The 18,796-nt window shown below is 42.8% G+C and overlaps 1 protein-coding gene across 2 annotated transcripts in view; it reads right to left on the bottom strand.

Annotated features, from left to right (window-relative positions):
- Positions 1–18,796, bottom strand: part of LOC137340033 (G protein-coupled receptor kinase 5-like) — a 223,412-nt gene that overhangs the window by 157,681 nt on the left and 46,935 nt on the right. The window contains exon 2 of one of the 2 annotated variants that reach the window (XM_068002238.1): positions 5,942–6,037. The exons of the other annotated variant lie outside the window; for it this stretch is intronic. Coding sequence (XP_067858339.1) covers positions 5,942–6,037 — 96 coding nt within the window. The remainder of the gene's footprint in view (positions 1–5,941; positions 6,038–18,796) is intronic. 2 annotated transcript variants of the gene reach the window in all.

Genomic DNA, 18,796 nt, shown 5'->3' with positions numbered 1-18,796 from the left:
AATGTTTGCTCCCAGCCTGAGACCCAGGTGCAACCCTGCTCTTCCAGCAACAAGTCCTGCCCTCCATTCCCTCTTTCATACCCAGGGAGAATACCAGATCCTTTGCTCAGGGTCAAAGCCCCAGTATGGCTCCAGTTTTCCATGAAAGGAAAAGGAGAATGACATTGACATAGAGTGAGAGAGACACAGAAAGAAAGGGTAATATACAGGAGAAAGAGGAGACAAGGGAGAGACTTACAGAAAGAGGACAAAACAAATTACATGTTTACAGAGATGAATTAGAACCACTACTGCCAGCAATGGAATCCCTCATGTCCAGTGCCCATCAGGCCCATGCCCGGCTCCTCTCCTCACTGCTGACAGACGCCAGAGGCTCAATTTTCAAATGGAAGTCCGGATGCGTTGGGGGCAATGAAAATTGGGAAAATCCAGAGCGGGTAAGGAAGCCGGCTCCAACCTGCTGACTTCCCCATTTCACAGGCATATCTGTGTGCGCGCACGCGCTTCAGGAATCCGGCAATTAAAGCCGGCGGGCTGATATTTAAAGCAGTCATTAAGATAGTTAAAGTACTTAATTTTATGGTGATTGAGGCAGGGAAAGGGTTTTTAATTCTGCCTCAGCGTGTTTCCCATGCTGTGTGAAACACTCCATGTTGAAGGAGCCATGTTTCAGCCGGCAGCCACTTGGACATTTAAATGCCTGTTTGACAGATGGAGATAAAAGGTGAGTTATGGCAGCAGGGCACTCAGTTCTCTCAGACAAACTTTTGGCTGGGAGATCTTTGTGTTTAGACTGAAAATTCTTGGTTTCCACTCAGAATTGTTCTGTTTACACATATTTACCAACTTTCCAGACCCCCTCAAACCGACACCATTCGGCACATACATCTGAGGACGAGGAACATCACCATCCTCGCCAGGCATGGCGTGCACTTCCACCACTTGGAGCTCCACAACACAGTGCTGTGCCACAGGGACTTGCACAAGAGCACAGAGGGAGCGACATCACAGGAGGCACTACCCTCACCAGAGCGTCTACAGATCGAGGCTCAGCTTCCTGGACCTCTGTGAGAAGCAATGCATTCAGAGGCAGAGAGTGAGTCGCCAGGTGGTCACAGACATCTGCAGCCTCCTTCATGCCAAGCTGCTCCTGGCTGGGCCTGGCAGCATCTCATTACCTGTCGCAGTTAATGTGACCACTGCCCTCAACTTCTTTGCCTCTGGAACATTCCAGGGTGCCACCGATGACATCGCCAGGGTTTCTCAGACATCTGCACACAAGTGCATAAGGCAGGTCACCAACGCCTTGTTTTGCAGGGCCTCGCAATATGTCAACTTCCCCATGGACAACCTCAGCCAGACAGAGAGGGCAGTGGGATGCCGCTCTGTGGTTGGCTTCCCATGTTTACAGGGTGCAATCGATTGCACGCATATAGAAATCCAAGCACCTCCACACGAGCCAGGACTGTTTATCAACAGAAAGGGGAATCACTCCATCAACACTCAGCTCATTTGTGACCACCGCAAAAGATTCCTTCACGTATGCGCCAGATTCTCTGGCGGCTGCCATGATTCCTTCACTGAGGGAACCCAACATCCCGGGCCTCTTCCATGCACTGAACACCCTTAAGGGCTGGCTCCTCGGAGACAAGGGATACCCCCTGCACACGTGGTTCATGACACCTTTGAGGAACCCCATCAGCGAGCAATACTGTCGATACGACGACAGCCACATCGCCACCAGGTCTATAATTGAACATGCGATAGGGCTGCTCAAGATGCGATTTCGGTGCCTCGATCGTTCTGGGGGAGTGCTTCAATACGCACCGGCGAGAGAGGGTCGCATTATAGTAGCGTGTTGTGTCGTGCACAACATGGCGCAACAGAGAGGGGTACCGTTTGAGGAGGCCCCCATCCCCTCATCCACCACCAACATTGAGGAGGAGCAGGAACAGGAGGAGGACGAACCCATGGGCAGAGCAGCGGCTCACCTGGCTGCTTGTGAGGCCAGGGAATCACTCATATATGAACGGTTCTTGTAAAGTCAGAAAGTGAGAAGAGTCCAGTCTTCACACCACCTGGAAAGACCAGCGCCGACACCAGCTCCTTCCCCCTCCCTGCACAAAAGTTCTGCAACTACACATACACCTACTGTAAAGTGACCCACTGGGTGGCATCAAGTGTCATCGTTCCTGGTGAAGACATGAAAGGGCGCTATCACAAAAGCCAGTCAAGATGTGGCAGTAGTGGTGAGAATGACTACATTTAATGTGACTAACAAAAACCAAATATAAAGGAAAAACATGACAGTCTGTCAGACTACCTTGTGATCACAAATCCGTAGCCTTTCTCTTCCTACCGCTTCTACGTGGTGCATCCCCTGTGGCTGCAGCAGAGGTAGTGCCAGGTTGCTCATGTTCATGCCCTGACTGCTTAGATGCTTTGGGCCTACGCCCTCTGGGTTTCGGAGCCCGTGAGGGCCCCTCCAAAGACTATGCCACCTACACCTGTGCAAGGGCTGACTCGGCCACCTGGAGAGGAGGCAGCATTGCAGGTACTGGTTGAGAGGGAGGCAATGGGTGAGACATGGGAGTACTTTGAGTGGGGTCCCTACTTCCATGTCCCCTTTCGCCATCATCCCCCTCTGGAGCCAGGCTCGCATCACTCCTACCACCCTGCTGGAGAACAGTTTGGAGGACATGTATGATGCCTTGGAAGACCACTTCTAAAGTATCTATCAGCATGTTTAAGGTGGCAGAACGTTGTTCACCGAGTCCAAACGGCCGTTGTCGGGGCCTGAATGGATTCATTTGTGAGCCGTGCTTGAAGCTCAACAGAGGTGAGTTAGCCTTCTCTCCATCGCAGACATTTCCACAGTTATATGTGACACTATCTCAGACAGTTCCTCACGTCCCTGTGAACTACCTCAGAGATTCCCTCATGTACCTGTGCCACCATTCCACTCGTGCAGGATTTGGACTCCTCCATTCTCTGCGCTATTGTGGACAGCGTGCGTGGCACCTGTTCCAGTACCTCCCAAACGTGCTGCTGTCCCTTGATCATTCTCCTTTTAAAGGATGACCCCAGGGTTCAGCATCTGCGTCCAGCTGAGCAGAGCCTGGAGAGGAGTTCACCCACCGACGTGGACTCTCCACAGCTGCCCCTGCCACCAGTGTCTGCTCGTGCTCACTTGTGTGTGGTGACTCACCAGGTGCCAACCCAACTAACTGACTACTAGGACCCACTGAGGTGGGAGTATCTGTGCTAGTAGATGGCTCGCTAAGATGTGATGGTGCGCCCTCAGAGGCCGGGACCACCTCTGAGGAATCGCCCTCTCCTGCCACTGTGGTCGCTGAATGGCCTGTAAGAGAACAGAAGGCAATATTAAGCATCACAGATGCGTCATGTTGCAATGAGCATACTGAGGTGTTCAACATGCCAAGCATTGTTAACATCAATTCATGCTGTGTGTGATGAATGTTAAAGTTGTGTCACCAGACGTGTGTGGGGTGCCAGTCTCTGTGTCCCCGACGGACAGGCACTCAAGGGTGTGGCTGATCTCCAGGGCCGCCTCCTCTTCCTCCTCCGCATCTGTGAGGACCACTATTTGTTGTGGCCCCCCTCCAGTCCGCACCCTCTCGCGTGCATTTTGTGGTCTCTTCTCCTAGAAGGGGAGAAATTGCAGACTTGTGAGTGAGTGAGGGTGAAGTGGTCAGCCGACGAATGCATTGCTTTGGGTGAGGCTGACCATGAAAGAGGTGCATCAGAGGGTGAGTGTGAGACAGAGCCATCACACTGGATGAGTATTGGGGTGAGTGATAGTGGCGGGGTGACAAATGGGGAGATGAGGAAGTGCAAATAAGTTGAGGATGAGTCTTAAATGGGTGTGAGGAGTGATGTAATGGAGTAGTCCTGGCAGTGCAGAATGAGTTTGGAGGGGTGGGGTGGTGGTTGATGTGCACCACTGAATGCAGGAGAATCAGTAAGTGTACACACTTTTGCTGATCTCTTAGGTCATTGAAACGTTTCCTGCACTGGACCCAGGTGCAGGATATGATGATGCTGCTGGTGACCTCCTCTGCCACCTCAAGCGAGGCCTTCTTGGTAGCAAAGGCAGGGCACTTCCTCCTGTCAGCCAGGTAAAACAGTTCCCTCCTCCTCCTCACCCCGGCCAGTAGCTGCTGCAGTGAGGCATCATTAAATCTTGGAACAGCCTTGCCCCTGTGCTGCTCCATTGTGTCTTTTTGGTCTTTACTCCAGCAAAAGCCATTGGAGCAATGGCCCTTTAAATACAGACACTCCAGCCGATAGCCTGTCATGCAGGTGCGCAGTCCGCCCATTGTGCAGCTTCTGGACAGCAAACCTGGAAGCCACGTTAAGGGCCACCAATTAACTTGTGATCACGGTGGGGGGGGGGGAACACTAAATTTTTATTATCCGGGTTTGCCGCGTGCCCATTGACACACCCGCCCCGCCCCCCCGCCCCTGCTGCCATCTCACCGCCCTTTGAAAATTGAGCCCCAGGAATACACCAGTGAGCCAAATCCCACATTCCACTCCTCGATCTGCGAAACTTCAGGTTCCCCATGCACAGTGATGCCAGATCAAAAGGACCCTCCCCCCATGCTGCCAAAACTTCAACAGTCCTATTTTAACAGTGTGAAACTGCAGGACACCCTCAGGCTAGTTCTGTCAAATCCCAGGACCATTCAAAATACTACTAATGCATAGGACTGCCCCCCCAAATGCAACTGAAACTCATTCCCCCTCCCCAGTACTGCTAAATAACAGATATTTACCTTCCATCAGTGTGCATATACCACCTTGCTGTGTATTCTCACCTTTACAAAAGGTAATGGATAAAAATTGAGGATATAGATAAAGGAAAATATGTGTATTATATAAAATAAATAAGTTTATTTTTAAACAGAATAAGAGAGAAAATTGTGAAATTCAATCCCCAGGAAAAATCCCCAAATACCATTGAACAAAAATGGAATTTGACTTATTCAGTCACTGTAAATCAATGACTGTTACCCCCCCCCCCCACCCCACAGCATAGCATAAGTATGTCTGTTTTTAGAATAGTGAATCCTCTAATATCATGAGCAATTCCTCGGGAGATCTACTATAAATAATGGTAGTAGAGCTCAAAGCAAAATCTGGGTTTTCAAAATCACTTTTAAAATGACTTTGAAATAAAAGTAATGACTTGGCGAGATATCGCACTGAATCTGTCATTTATCTTTTACATACCAACATAGCCTCCTGTGCTTTCTATTTATTCCAAGTCTATTTTCCCAATTGGCACTGTTGAAGCTACTGTTACACAATGTAGGAACTGTGATGTGGAGATGCCGGTGATGGACTGGGGTTGACAATTGTAAACAATTTTACAACACCAAGTTATAGTCCAACAATTTTATTTGAAATTCACAAGCTCCGAAAGCTTGTGAATTTCAAATAAAATTGTTGGACTATAACTTGGTGTTGTAAAATTGTTTACAATGTAGGAACTGGTATTGCTTCTTATATGCAAATTAGTCTGAGCCATTTTACATAAATTCACAGCACATAAAAATGGCCTTTTTTTCCCCTTTCTCTTTATTGCAATAAAGCTCCACCACATGGGTAAACAGAACCACATAATTGCATTTTCATGTTGTGAATCGGTTAAAAGCAACTGTAGAATACAAAAATTTGTTTCCGGTGGGGAAAATGAAACAGCCAAACATAACAAGATTAAAGATTCTAACATTTGAATATCCTACTCCATTTGGACAAGGCAGCTGAGAGACTACATAAAACAATGTGAAACTTGTTCCATTCTGTGCTTGGAGAGAAGAGGTTTCTTGCTAGTTTCTGTTTTCATCGTGACCGAGAAATGATGTTCAACTGTAGCTTTTGCACAAATAAGGCAAATATGTGATACATTACTCACCTATAGATTTCCTTTGCTCTTCACATTGACTGACGTGAGGAAACCTCAATATTTCCTTCCACTTTTTACTTTTACCTTTGCGTTTTCCTCCTCCTCCTATACATAAACAAAAAGAGTTTGAGACAAAATCCCTAAATACAGCAATTTACAGTAATTTTTAAAAATTGATACGTGAAAATTTTGAACCTCATGCCATTTCTTATCATCCTCTTAATCATCAAGCATAGTCACCCATTTTAACTAGCTACTTGGAGGTGCATAGAGTGACTTGGCTGAATTCCTGGCTAATTTGAGATCAGGTGACAATTGGGGGGTGGGGGGGCACAATCCCTACCTTTCCAGCACTGGACTATTAAACTCTCCAAAATCGCTATATTTCAAAATATTAAGAGTGGCATTCATGCTGAACTTCAAGCAGTTATGTCAGCCCTTATTTAGTCTTGCCACACAGCCCCTTCTTGGTAAGGAGGGAGTCTTGAGATTAGTCCCCATTAGAAAAGTCTTGTGAAATTATAAAATTCAATTAACATCTTGAAAAAAAGCCCATGGCCTATTGCATTGTAAATTAAACATATTTTATGATCATGTTACTGGCATTATTTAGTGTAATTACAAAGTTTGCTTTTATCAATATCACAACTTGCTGATACACTATAGAACAGAATACCATTTATTACTGGGTGGGGGGAGGAGGGGGAAGGTTGTGCCCAGGTCTAATGTCATTGATTACATGTGGTTTCGTGAATTTTATTCAGCGACTTGACAAAAATGGTGTAAATATTTAGTTTTTAAATATCACAGCAAAGCATTTCTGTGGAAAGGGTAAAATCTATTTCACTACGCTTCCCCATTATCAAACGTATAATTCCATCAATTGCAAACTTCTCACATCAGCAGGCAATCACCCCTCCCCCCCACCTTCAGGAGCGATGAAGAATTTAGCTCCCTAGATGGCTGAGTGTATCTCGTAAACAGACTGGGAAGATTCCAAGTTCAGTGACAGGTCTGTATAGTTAGTTGATATTAGTTGGGCCTGTAGAGGTGCTACAATTGGCCTCAGTGTTCCCGGTTTACAGAGGGGAAAACCAGCCAGGGCTCCTGCTCACTATCCAGTGACCCATGCAGGAAGTGTATGTGGGAGAATCAGGTCAAGATGGGATTGGGGTTGGTTGCAGGTAAAACCATATCCCAGAAAGGAATCAATACTTTCAAGAGAGGGAAGGCGAAGGGAGAAAATTGTCAGGGATAACTTCTTACCTATACAACACGGACACATGCCTTTAGAGCTTTGATTCTTAAAAGGGACAAATCATGTTTATACTAATCTGTTAGCAGTTTTAGAAGTTCAGGAACTGGAGTTCATAGCTGCTGAGTTTATACTACATAAAATCATTCTACTTTTCTGCTTTTGGAATGCAGTGCAAGTGCAGAATTGATACTATAATTGCCTACCTTCTCAGTAGGACTGAATTGCCTTTTTCTAACCACCTTTGCCCTATTTCAGGTGATAAATCTGACATTTTTCGTTTTACGGCCCAAACTTAAACATCAATAGCTTCACAGAAAATGCTGGAAATCCACAGGTCAGTCAGCAGTCACCTTCCTGCCAAATTTTCAGGTTCACATTCTGCTGCTTTCTCTCCCACTTTGGAGCCACGTTTGACTTACTCTTCAATTTTGCTTTTCAAATATCTGAGGTTGTCTGTGTATAGTATCTAGCCCTTCACACTTCTTTCCAACATTTTAAATTCCATTTAGACTACTAAATCCATTAGCTGTCTCTTTGTGAAAGTTAGCATATTTGAGAGATTGGCCTTTACCTGCTCTTTTCCCCATCCCTGTGTTTTGTTCAATTATATAAGAGGGCTTCAGCCACCTAACTAGACCAGTTTTGATGAAAGGTCATCACCAAAAATTGCTGATCCATCTTTCTTGTTCAGATGCTGTTGTGCATTTCTAGCATTTTCTGTTTTTGTTTCAGATTACTAGTATTCATTTTGTAATCTCTTACTGTTTCATTTTGTTTCTACAAGTGCATAAATTGACATTAACAATTAATGTTGACCTTACTATGGAGGGTAGAAGGAGAAAGAGTTGTACACTCCACTGCAATCATTCAAGCTTACTTTTTTTGCTGCACTATCATGGCTAGGAAGTTAGAATGGCCTTGAGTGTCACAGGTAAAGCACCTTATTACACCTTAATTGTACTTGACATTTGACCCTTAGAGGCCATAACTTCCTCTCAAAAGTTTCACAGGCAGAGTTTAAGGGCTTAATGCTCCCCAAAAGAGATAAGTAGATGATGACAACAGTATATGCTAGCACATGGGCCTATCAAATTTCAGTGAATAGTTCCTTGTTGACAGGCTGCTGGCAAACCTAACTATGCAATTTACAGTAGTTACCTATACTTTCCAGTCAGTTTACCCTAACATAACTTCAGGGATAGCTCTCTCAAATTCTCTTGAATAACTGTTGAGAAAATAGGTGATTAATTAAGCAGAAACCCTTTGCAGAGCTGCACAAAAATCTATCTGAAGAAACGCAGCCTGCTAAATAAGCTACCCACGAACCACATCCCCTTAATCAACACGAGAAATTAAATCTCATTTGAACTTGTTTCCTGTCAGTTTCAGATACCTTGCAATTCAGGATATTCTTGCAGATAAGGAGGTCACAAGGCTTCCTTGATGAATTAACAGCCCACTTACACATTACACCAGTTGAATTCAAAAGGAAATAAATAACTTAACAGATAAAAGGTCCCTATTAGTCTTCAGAAAAACAACACTGCTGGAGCACAAGATAGTAAAACAAGAATACTTTAATGATGTTAAATCTGAAATAGTATTTTGAAAATTATAAAAAGAAAAGTGCCACGGTAGGTCTGCTATTAAGATTGCAGCCCATGGAATAAAAAGAGCAATAGCAACAGCAACATGGCTACAATTGGCTAAGTGACAGGAAAGAGAGAGTAGTGGTGAACTTTTGTTTTTCAGACCGGAGGGAGGTGTGCAGTGGTGTTCCCCAGGAGTCAGTGCTGGGACCACTGCTTTACTTGATACATATTAATGACTTGGACTTGGGTGCACAAGGCACAATTTCAAAATCTGCGGATAACACAAAACTTGGAAGAGTAGTGAACAGCGAGGAGGATAGTGTAGACTTCAAGAGGATATAGACACTCTGGTGGCATGGGCGGACACGTGGCAGATGAAGTTTAATGCGGAAAAATGTGAGGTGATGCATTTTGGTAGGAAAAATGAGGAGAGGCAATATAAACTAGAGGGTACAATTCTAAAAGGAGTGGAGGAACAAAGGGATCTGGGCATATATCTGCATAAATCGTTGAAGGTGGCAGGGCAGGTTGAGAAAGCGGTTGAAAAAGCATATGGGGTCCTGGGCTTTATAAATAGAGGCTTAGAGTACAAAAGCAAGGAAGTCACGATGAACCTTTATAAAACACTGGTTTGGCCACAGCTGGAGTATTGTGTCCAGTTCTGGGCACCACACTTTAGGAAGGACGTGAAGGCCTTAGAGAGAGTGCAGAGGAGATTTACTAGAATGATTCCAAGGATGGGGGACTTAAATTACGTGGATAGACTGGAGAAGCAGGAATTGTTCTGCTTGGAACAGAGAAGGTTGAGAGGAGATTTGATTGAGGTATTCAAAATCATGAAGGGTCTAGACAGAGTAGATAGAAAGAAACTGTTCCCATTGGCAGAAGGGTCAAAAACCAGAGGGCCTAGATTTAAAGTGATTGGCAAAAGAACCCAAAGTGACATGAGGAAAAACTTTTTTTTTAAAAACACAGTGAGTGGTTAGGATCTGGAATGCACTGCCTGAGGGAGTGGTGGAGGCAGATTCAATCATAGCCTTCAAAAGGGAACTGAATAAGTACTTGAAACAAAAAAATGTGCAGGGCTACAGGGATAGGGCGGGGCAGTGGGACTAGCGGGATTGCTCATGCATACAGCCGGCGCGGACTCGATGGGCCGAATGGTCTCCTTCCGTGCTGTAACTTTCTATGATTCTATAGTAAGAAAAAATGCTAGAAAATCCTATGTAGAATTACAGAAAGTTGTATTTTTTAAAACTAATTTGTATAGCATATCAAACTTTTTGCAAGTTCCCTGATTGTATCTTTATTTACTTTCAAAATTTAAGATAATATACAATTTGTAATTCTAAATGTATCTTGTTATAAGGAATGTGTATTGGCTTCATCAGGAGTCAAGCTTGGTTAAATCTCACTAATCAACAGGAATCAGATACAGTGACTGAAGGTTAAGTGCTACAGCTTCAGTTAGAAGTTATCTACCATAATGGCAAAAGACCCACAAGACGACAATGGAAATGTTCAGATCAATTGTTCTTTTTAAAGGGGCAGGCACATCAGAACTCAAAGTGGATTAAATTGGGCTAAATTTTGACATTTTGTAAATAAATCTAAAATGGCCAATTAAGGTCGATTTCTTTTTCTTTTGGTTAGCCACTCATTTCTACTGGAATGCTGAGGTGAGGAGCTACAATTTTAAAACTTTTTTAAAAATCCATATGCTTCTTTGTAATAACTAAATTTTAGGTATAGCTATTACTTCAATCTTTTGAATATGAGATGGACAAGCCTTCTTAAAAAACCAAAAGTAAATAATTAAAACACGTAAGAACATAAGAAATAGGAGCAGGAGTAGGCCATCTGGCCCCTCGAGCCTGCTCCACCATTCAAGATCTTGGCTGATCGTCTACCTCAACGCCATTTTCCTGCACCATCCCCATATCCCTTGATGCCTTTAATATCTAGAAATCTATCGATCTCTGTTTTGAATGTACTCAATGACTGAGCCTCCTCAGCCCTCTGTGGTAGAGAATTCCAAAGATTCACCACACCACCCTCAGTGAAGAAATTTTTCATCTCAGTCCTAAATGGCCTACCTCTTATTCTGAGATTGTGACCCCTGGTTCTAGAATCCCCAGCCAGGGGAAACATCCTCCTTGCATCTACCCAGTTGAGCCCTGTAAGAATTTTGTACGTTTCAATGAGATCACCTCTCATTCTTCTAAACTCGAGAGAATCCAAGCCTAATCTACTCAATCTCTCCTCATACAACAATGCCGCCATCCCAGGAATCAGTCTGGTGAACCTTTGTTGCACTCCCTCTATGGCAAATATATCCTTTCTTAGGTAAGGGGACCAAAATTGTACACAATACTCCAGGTGCGGTCTCACCAAGGCCCTATGTAATTGCAGTAAGACATCTTTACTCCTGTACTCAAATTCTCTTGTAATAAAGGCCAACATACCATTTGCCTTCCTAATTGCTTGCTGCACCTCAGGTTAGCTTTCAGTGACTCATAACAGGGACACCCAGGTCCCTTTGAACATAAACATTTTCCAATCTCTCACCATTTAAAAAATACTCTGCATTTCTGTTTTTCCTACCAAAGTGGATAACTTCACATTTTTCCACATTATATTCCATCTGCCATGTTCTTGTCCACTCACTTAGCCTGTCTATATCCCCTTGAAGCCTCGTTGCATCCTCCTCACAACTCCCACTCCCACCTAGTTTTGTGACATCAGCAAACTTGGAAATATTACATTTGGTCCCCTCATCCAAATCATTGATATAGATTGTGAATTGCCTGGGCCCAAGCACCGATCCCTGCGGCACCCCACTAGTCATATTCTGCCAACCTGAAAAAGACCCGTCTATTCCTACTCTCTGTTTTCTGTCTGTTAACCAATTCTCAATCCATGCCAGTATATTACCCCCAATTCCATGTGCTCTAACTTTGTTCACCAACCTCCGGTGTGGGACCTTATCGAAAGCCTTCTGAAATCCAAATACACCACATCCATTGTTTCCCCCTTATCTATTCTACTAGTTACATCCTCAAAGAACTCCAATAGGTTTGTCAAACATGATTTCCCTTTCATAAATCCATGTTGACTTTGCTAAATCCTATTGTTATTTTCTAAGTGTCCTGTTATCACATCCTTTACAATAGATTCTAGCATTTCCCTACTAATGATGTCAGGCTCACAGGTCTGTAGCTCCCTGTTTTCTCTCTCCCTCTTTTCTTAAATAGTAGGGTTACATTTGCTACCCTCCAATCTGCAGGAACCGTTCCAGAATCTATAGAATTTTGGAAGATGACATTCATTATCTTTACAGCCACCTCTTTCAATACCCTGGGATGTAGATCATCAGGTCCTTGGGATTTATCGACTTTCAGTCCCATTAATTTCTCTAGTACTATTTTTAACTAATACTAATTTCTTTCAGTACCTCATTCTCGCCAGACCCTTGGTTCTCTAGTATTTCTGGATGGTTTTTTGTGTCTTCTTCGAAGAAGACAGACACAAAGTATTTGATTAATTTCTCTGCCATTTCCTTATTCACCATTATAAATTCTCCACTCTGTCCGTAAGGGACCTACATTTGCTTTTGCCAGTCTTTCCCTTTTTACATACCAGAGAAGCTTTTACAGTCAGTTTTTATGTTTCTCGCTAGTTTACTCTCATTCTATTTTCCTTTTCTTTATCAATTTCTTGATCCTCCTTTGCTGAATTCTAAAATGCTCCCAATCCTCAGGCTTACTGCTTTTTCTGGCAACTTTATATGCCTCTTTCTTAGATTTAATACTATCTTTAATTTCTCGTTAGCCACGGCTGGACCACTTTTCCTGTTGGGTTTTTGTGCCTTAAAAGGAATATATATTTATTGCAAATTATGTATTAATTCTTTAAATGCTAACCATTGCCTGTCTACCGTCAGACCTTTTAATGTAGTACCCCCATAAACCACAGCCACCTTGCACCTCATACCTTCGTAGTTTTCTTTGTTCAGATTTAAGACCCTAGCTTCGGATTGAACTACATCACTTTCAAACTTAATGAAGAATTCTACCGTATTATGGTCACTCTTCCCTAAGGTTATTAATTAACCCTTTCTCATTGCGCAATACTAGATCTAAAATAGCCTGTTCCCTAGTTAGTTCCTCAACATACTGATCTAGAAAACCATCTCGTATACATTCCAGGAATTTGTCCTCCACAGTTTGAGGGATTGGAACACAATTGGCGAGATGAATTTCATCACCTAACTGAATGGGCAGCTAGTTATAAAATTATTGAATCTTCACCACTTGCATTTTAAAAAAATTATACTGGTTATAGGCATGATATATCTGGTACTATGTGAAGAGGCTTCACATGTAGAGGATACCTAAAATTGATTCAGAACCATAATTTTCCTCATTGAGTCTCTGCTAGAGGAATCCAAAACTAATCCTACTATCCACTGTCTCCAAAGCCCAATATCTTCCTCTGCTTTAAATATTTATCTACTTTCTCCTTAAAAGACGCAGTGGTCTCGGTCTCAAATGCTCCCTGCGACAAAACATCCCATGCTCCAACAACCTTCTGTATAAGTAATCTGCTAATCTTTCACCTCACCCTATTTTAAATAGATGACACCTAATCACCGACTTCCCAATGAGAGAATTATTTTCTATTCATCCTGTCAAACCTTTTGTAATTAAAAAAATCTATATTAAATCTCTTTTTAAGCATGCTCTGCTCCAGTGAAATTAGACCCAATATCTCAAGTTGACCCTCATAACTATAGTTTCTCATTCCTGGTACCATCCAGATGAATCTACACTGTATGCTGTGCCTGGCTTTAATGTCCTTTCTGTAAAGTGTCCAAAACTGCATACAGTACTCTAACTGTGGCCTAACCTTTGCCTTATACAAATTTATTACCTCTTCACTCTTGTACTCTATGCCTTAATTTATAAAACCCAAAATGTTATTGATTTGAATTAATGAAACTCGAGTGCTTGTTGATACCACACACAGTCCTGGGAGAAAAATAAATGAAATATAGTAAATGACAGGAGTGCACTTTCATTATGAAGCTATTTGTATAACATTGTCAAGCACAGATTGTTTCAGGATTCTACAACTTTTTCTCCTTTCTCATTTGCATCTTTTATTGATCTCAGGGTCACTTGTAATTTTTTTTTAAAAACCAGTGGTACTCAATCATTTTTGGCAAGAACCACAATCCTGAGCAGTGAATTCAGTGCATTACTGAGAGTGTGCTGCATTGTCAGAGGTGCTATCTTTTGATGATTAAACTAAGGCCCTGTTTGCCCATTTAGGCGGGCATAAAAGATCCCATGGCGGTATTTGTAGAAGAGCAGGGGATCTAAGTGTCCTGACAAACATTTATCCCTCAATCAACACCACCAAAACAGATTAATTGGTCACTTAGCTCACTGCTGTTTGAGGGATCATGCTCTTTGCAAATTGGCTGCTGCATGTGTCCACAACAGCAACTACGTGCAAAAAGTAAGTCACTGGCTGTGAGGTGCTTTGGGACATTCTGTGCTTATGAAATGCACAATATAAATGCAAGTTCTTTCTTTTTTGCTCAAGTGTCTCTTTCATAGAACTAACGTGAATCAATTCCATATCCCTATTTTTAAAAATGTTTTTTGAATCAATCAATCGCTCTCACATTCTCTGAATCCCAGCTCCACCAGCACCATAGAGTTAGCAGTCCAGAGAGATCATGAAAAACTGCAGGTGAGGAGGAAATGGAATGTAACTGAGCTCTGGGTTGTACCAAGAGTATTTCTGCTTTAAAGGAGTATGTCAAGGAAGGCTGACAACATACTTGCGAGTCTTATTCTAGTAACTGCAAGATCGTCACATCAAAGTTGTCCAATAGAAATTGCTGACTAGCCACAAGTGTGACTACTACAACACTGTTTAGTCACATGCACTAATTGTAGTAGAAAATGCCTTACATACACTCACACAGTACAGATAAATGTACTTCACATGTCTACGCCATGCAAATGAGTATTGAGGTCATATGCCATACGGCGTCTATTACTCATTTTTTATTTACAATCAGAAATGCATTTAGCCAAATCTGGATTCCTAACTAGCCACATGACTAGTGGCTAACATATTGGACAACACTGCCTTACATAAAAATTGATGTTCAAACTTGCCTCTAGTTTTTTTTAAATCACCAGAAGCTGTCCAGGTGTCAGCCATGGTTTAGTGGTGGCAATCTGCCTCTGAGTCAGAAGGTTATGGGTTCAAGTCCCACTCCAGGAACTTGAACACAAAATCAAGTGCAGTTCTAAGGGAGTGTTGCACTGTTGGAGGTGCCGTCTTTCATATGAGACGTCAAACCGAGGCCCCATCTGCCCTCTCAGGTAGACATAAAAATTCCAGTATTTATGGAGGAGCAGGGGATCTAAATGTCCTAGAGAACATTTATCCTTCAATCAACACTACCAAAACAGATCATCTGGTCCACACTTTGCTGTTTGTGGGACCATGCTGAGTGCAAATTGGCTACCGCATTTCCTAAATTACAACAGTGACTACACTTCAAAAGTACTTCATTGGCTTTAAAGCGCTTTGGGATGCGCTGAGGGAGTGAAAGGAGCAATATCAATGCAAGTCTTTCTTCCATTCATAACCATTTCAGCTATTAGTGTATTATTATGCCATTTTTGGAGCAGCATTTTTCTCAGGAATTACTAGTCATCAAAAGTACCCACTTTTGCAACTTCAGGGTTGAGTCAGATGCTTTAACCAAAATTTTATTACTGCATTACACTGCTCTCCCAGTAGACAGTCCCGTTACACTTTTCATGACAGTGTGACAGCACAATGAAAATGAGCAGCTGGGGACTGAAAAACAAATTAGTTTTAACTCCAATTTTTAACCCTGCAAATTAGTGAAGTGAAGCTCACCAGTACAATTTTTGTGAATCTTCCTTGGAGCATTCCATTAATATCACTGAGGTACCTAGCTATTGTCAATATTGATAAGGAAAAAAAGTAACCATTTAGAGCATACACTCTGTTGATCCTGATTTTCTATCCATAATAATTAGTTTAATTCAATAATATGGCATTTGTACTGAATAAACTGGAAAATTTAGTCCATTGGGCACTCTGGTGTATTAGTTACATTGTATCTTTAACTCTTATGCTAGACATCTGACTTGAAAAATGTCACTCATTGGTATGGAAATCAGACCTCCAGACTTACAGATCCAAATAATTTCCACTGTGGTAAAATTTATGAGTTAGATTTCAATCTACTTATCTAGTTATCTTGGCAGCATCTCAACATTAGATTAATATATATTTTTAGTGTTTGTCTGTGGTGGTGAATGTGTGTGTTATTCTTTACTCTTTTAAAAGGGTTTTACATATAAACAAAATAAAGTTGATTATATTAATAAAATGTCCATCACTTTGAGGTTTCCACAACATACTCAAATGCAGTCATATACATTGCTGTCAAGCAAACATTGTCTCATGCAAACATCAAAGAAGCAAATTCAATCCTGAAGGTAAAAGGAATGTTTAATGTGCTTAAAACGTTAAAAAAAAATCAAAAGCAGCAACACTCAGAGGAGGTAGTATCTTAAAAGGTTATTTTCCTCAATGCTCTGTTTTACTTTCATTTACTAAACAGTGCTTTTAGCTTTTTTAAAAAAAAACTATCAAAAGTTTTCTGAAGGCAGTCACTGAATTGTGACTGCACAATCACAATTTTCAACTTTTTGTCTTTCGTGTATTTTAGTGATTCTGTGGACTTACTGTCAAAATTTATTAAAAGCTAGACTTGTGTACAGATCTGGTGCCCTTACTTAAGGAAGGACAAAATTGCATTGGAGGCAATTCAGAGAAGGTTCACTAGGTTGATTCCGGGTATGGAAGGGTTGTCTTATGAGGAAAGACTGAACAGGTTGGGTCTATACTCATTGGAGTTTAGAAGAATGAGAGGAGATCTTATTGAAACATACAAGATTCTGAGGGGACTCGATAGGGTAGATGCTGAGAGGATGTTACCCCTCATGGGGGAATCTAAAACTAGGGGGCATAGTCTCAGAATAAGGGGTCGCCCGTTTAAGACGGAAATGAGGAGGAATTTCTTCTCCCAGAGGGTCGTGAATCTTTGGAATTCTTTACCCCAAAAAGCTGTGGAGGCTGAGTCGTTGAATACATTCAAGGCTGAGTTAGACAAATTTTTGATCAGTGAGGAAGTCAAAGGATATGGGGAAAGGGCAGGAAAGTGGAGTTGAGGTAAAAATCAGATCAGCAAAGGATATGGGGAAAGGGCAGGAAAGTGGAGTTGAGGTAAAAATCAGATCAGCCATGATCTCATTAAATGGCAGAGCAGGCTAGAGGGGCTGAATGGCCTACTCCCGCTCCTATCTCTTATGGTCTTACGCTGCAAAGTCACAGATTCAGGGTCTTGTAGCCAGTGTAGACTGCACTGGATTACAGCAAACACCAACAACTTAAATTTATATAGTGCCTTCAACGTCAGTGAACACAGGGGTGAGGGGAGAATGGGAGTTGGTGAGAGTTAAGATACGGGCAGCAGAGTTTTGGATGAACTCAAGTTTACGGAATGTGGAAGATGGGAGACCGGCCAGGAGAGCATTGGAATAGTTGAGTCTGGAGGTAACAAAGGCATGGATGATTCAACAGCAGATGGGCTGAAGCAAAAGCAGAAACAGGCGAGTAGCTGGGTTACAATGTTGCAGGAGGCTTGCGAGAGGTGGAATGGAAACAAACCATTTTAAATCTCTTACTGCTTTACACTCTATCCATCTGCACTGTACTGCTTGTAACTGTGGGAAAACGTCATGGGGAGGTCACAATCCTGATATTTATGTTCTTTGCCACATTACTAACGTTTACAGAAAGGGTATCCAGCTGCTAAGTGCTACATTAAGATTGCTTACAGCATTACTCTTCACTACTACACTCTGCAGACATCATACACCAATATTGGAGCATGTATATGACCTGCAACCAACATATAGAAGAGGTACTAGTGGTCATCATATTATAATTCAGCCTAGTTGCACTTAGCAGTAAATAAGATTTTCGAACAGCAACAGAATTTGCTCTTTGAATGATTTTAGTCATTTTGATCTTGTTATTTGATCTAAAAGTTAACAGTGTATATAATGAATTTAAATGACTAATAATATGTCCCTTCAAAATAGTGAATGAAGCCAATGCTACCTTCAAGCAGCAGGGACCTGGGGCTCGATGTTAGGAGGGAGGCGGGTTGACAGCGGGGGGTCGACTGGGCGCATGGGTAACGTGCCCAGTGAATTCGGGGTGCTCCGCGCGCGATCGCAGTCTAATGGAAACCAAGGTAAGTGCCTTCAGGCTTTCGCACTGGAAAGCTGCGCAGCGGGCGGACTGCGCACCCGCATCATAGGCTGTCAGCTGGAGGAGCCCTATTTAAAGGGGCAGTCCTCCACTGACTGATGCTGCAGAAAGGAGCCAAAATTACAGCATGGAGCAGCCCAGGGGAAAGGCTGCTCCCAGGTTTAATGATGCCTCACTCCAGGGTCTTACTGGATGGGGGGAGGAGGAGGAGGGAGATCTTCCACCTGGCGGACGGGAGGAAGTGGCCTGCCTCTGCCACCACAAAAGCCTCACTCGAGAGCATTAAGGGGTGCACAAGGGTGTTTGAGGGTTTGTCATGGTTTTTACTTATATTCGATTTCTGATCAAATCACATTACATATTATATTGTCACCACTACTGCCACGTCTATGCAAATCTTGTCTGGTTTGTGCAATAATGCCCTTTCCTGAGGATCACCATAAAGACCCCAGAGTGGGCGAAGGTGTATTTGCAGGGCTCTTTTGTGCAGACGACAGAGATGCCAGCGATGTCCCCGGTACCACACTGGAAGGATGCGGAGGAGAAGTTGTGAGGGCAGTGGTGACTTTGACAGCGACAGGTAAGAAGATGGTGCTCGGGCCAGTCGGGAGC

The sequence above is a fragment of the Heptranchias perlo genome, chromosome 21 (genome assembly GCF_035084215.1).
Source record: "Heptranchias perlo isolate sHepPer1 chromosome 21, sHepPer1.hap1, whole genome shotgun sequence".
Taxonomy (NCBI): domain Eukaryota; kingdom Metazoa; phylum Chordata; class Chondrichthyes; order Hexanchiformes; family Hexanchidae; genus Heptranchias; species Heptranchias perlo.
The sequence above is the reverse complement of the archived record's forward strand: the minus strand, read 5'-3'. Positions and strand labels throughout refer to the sequence as shown.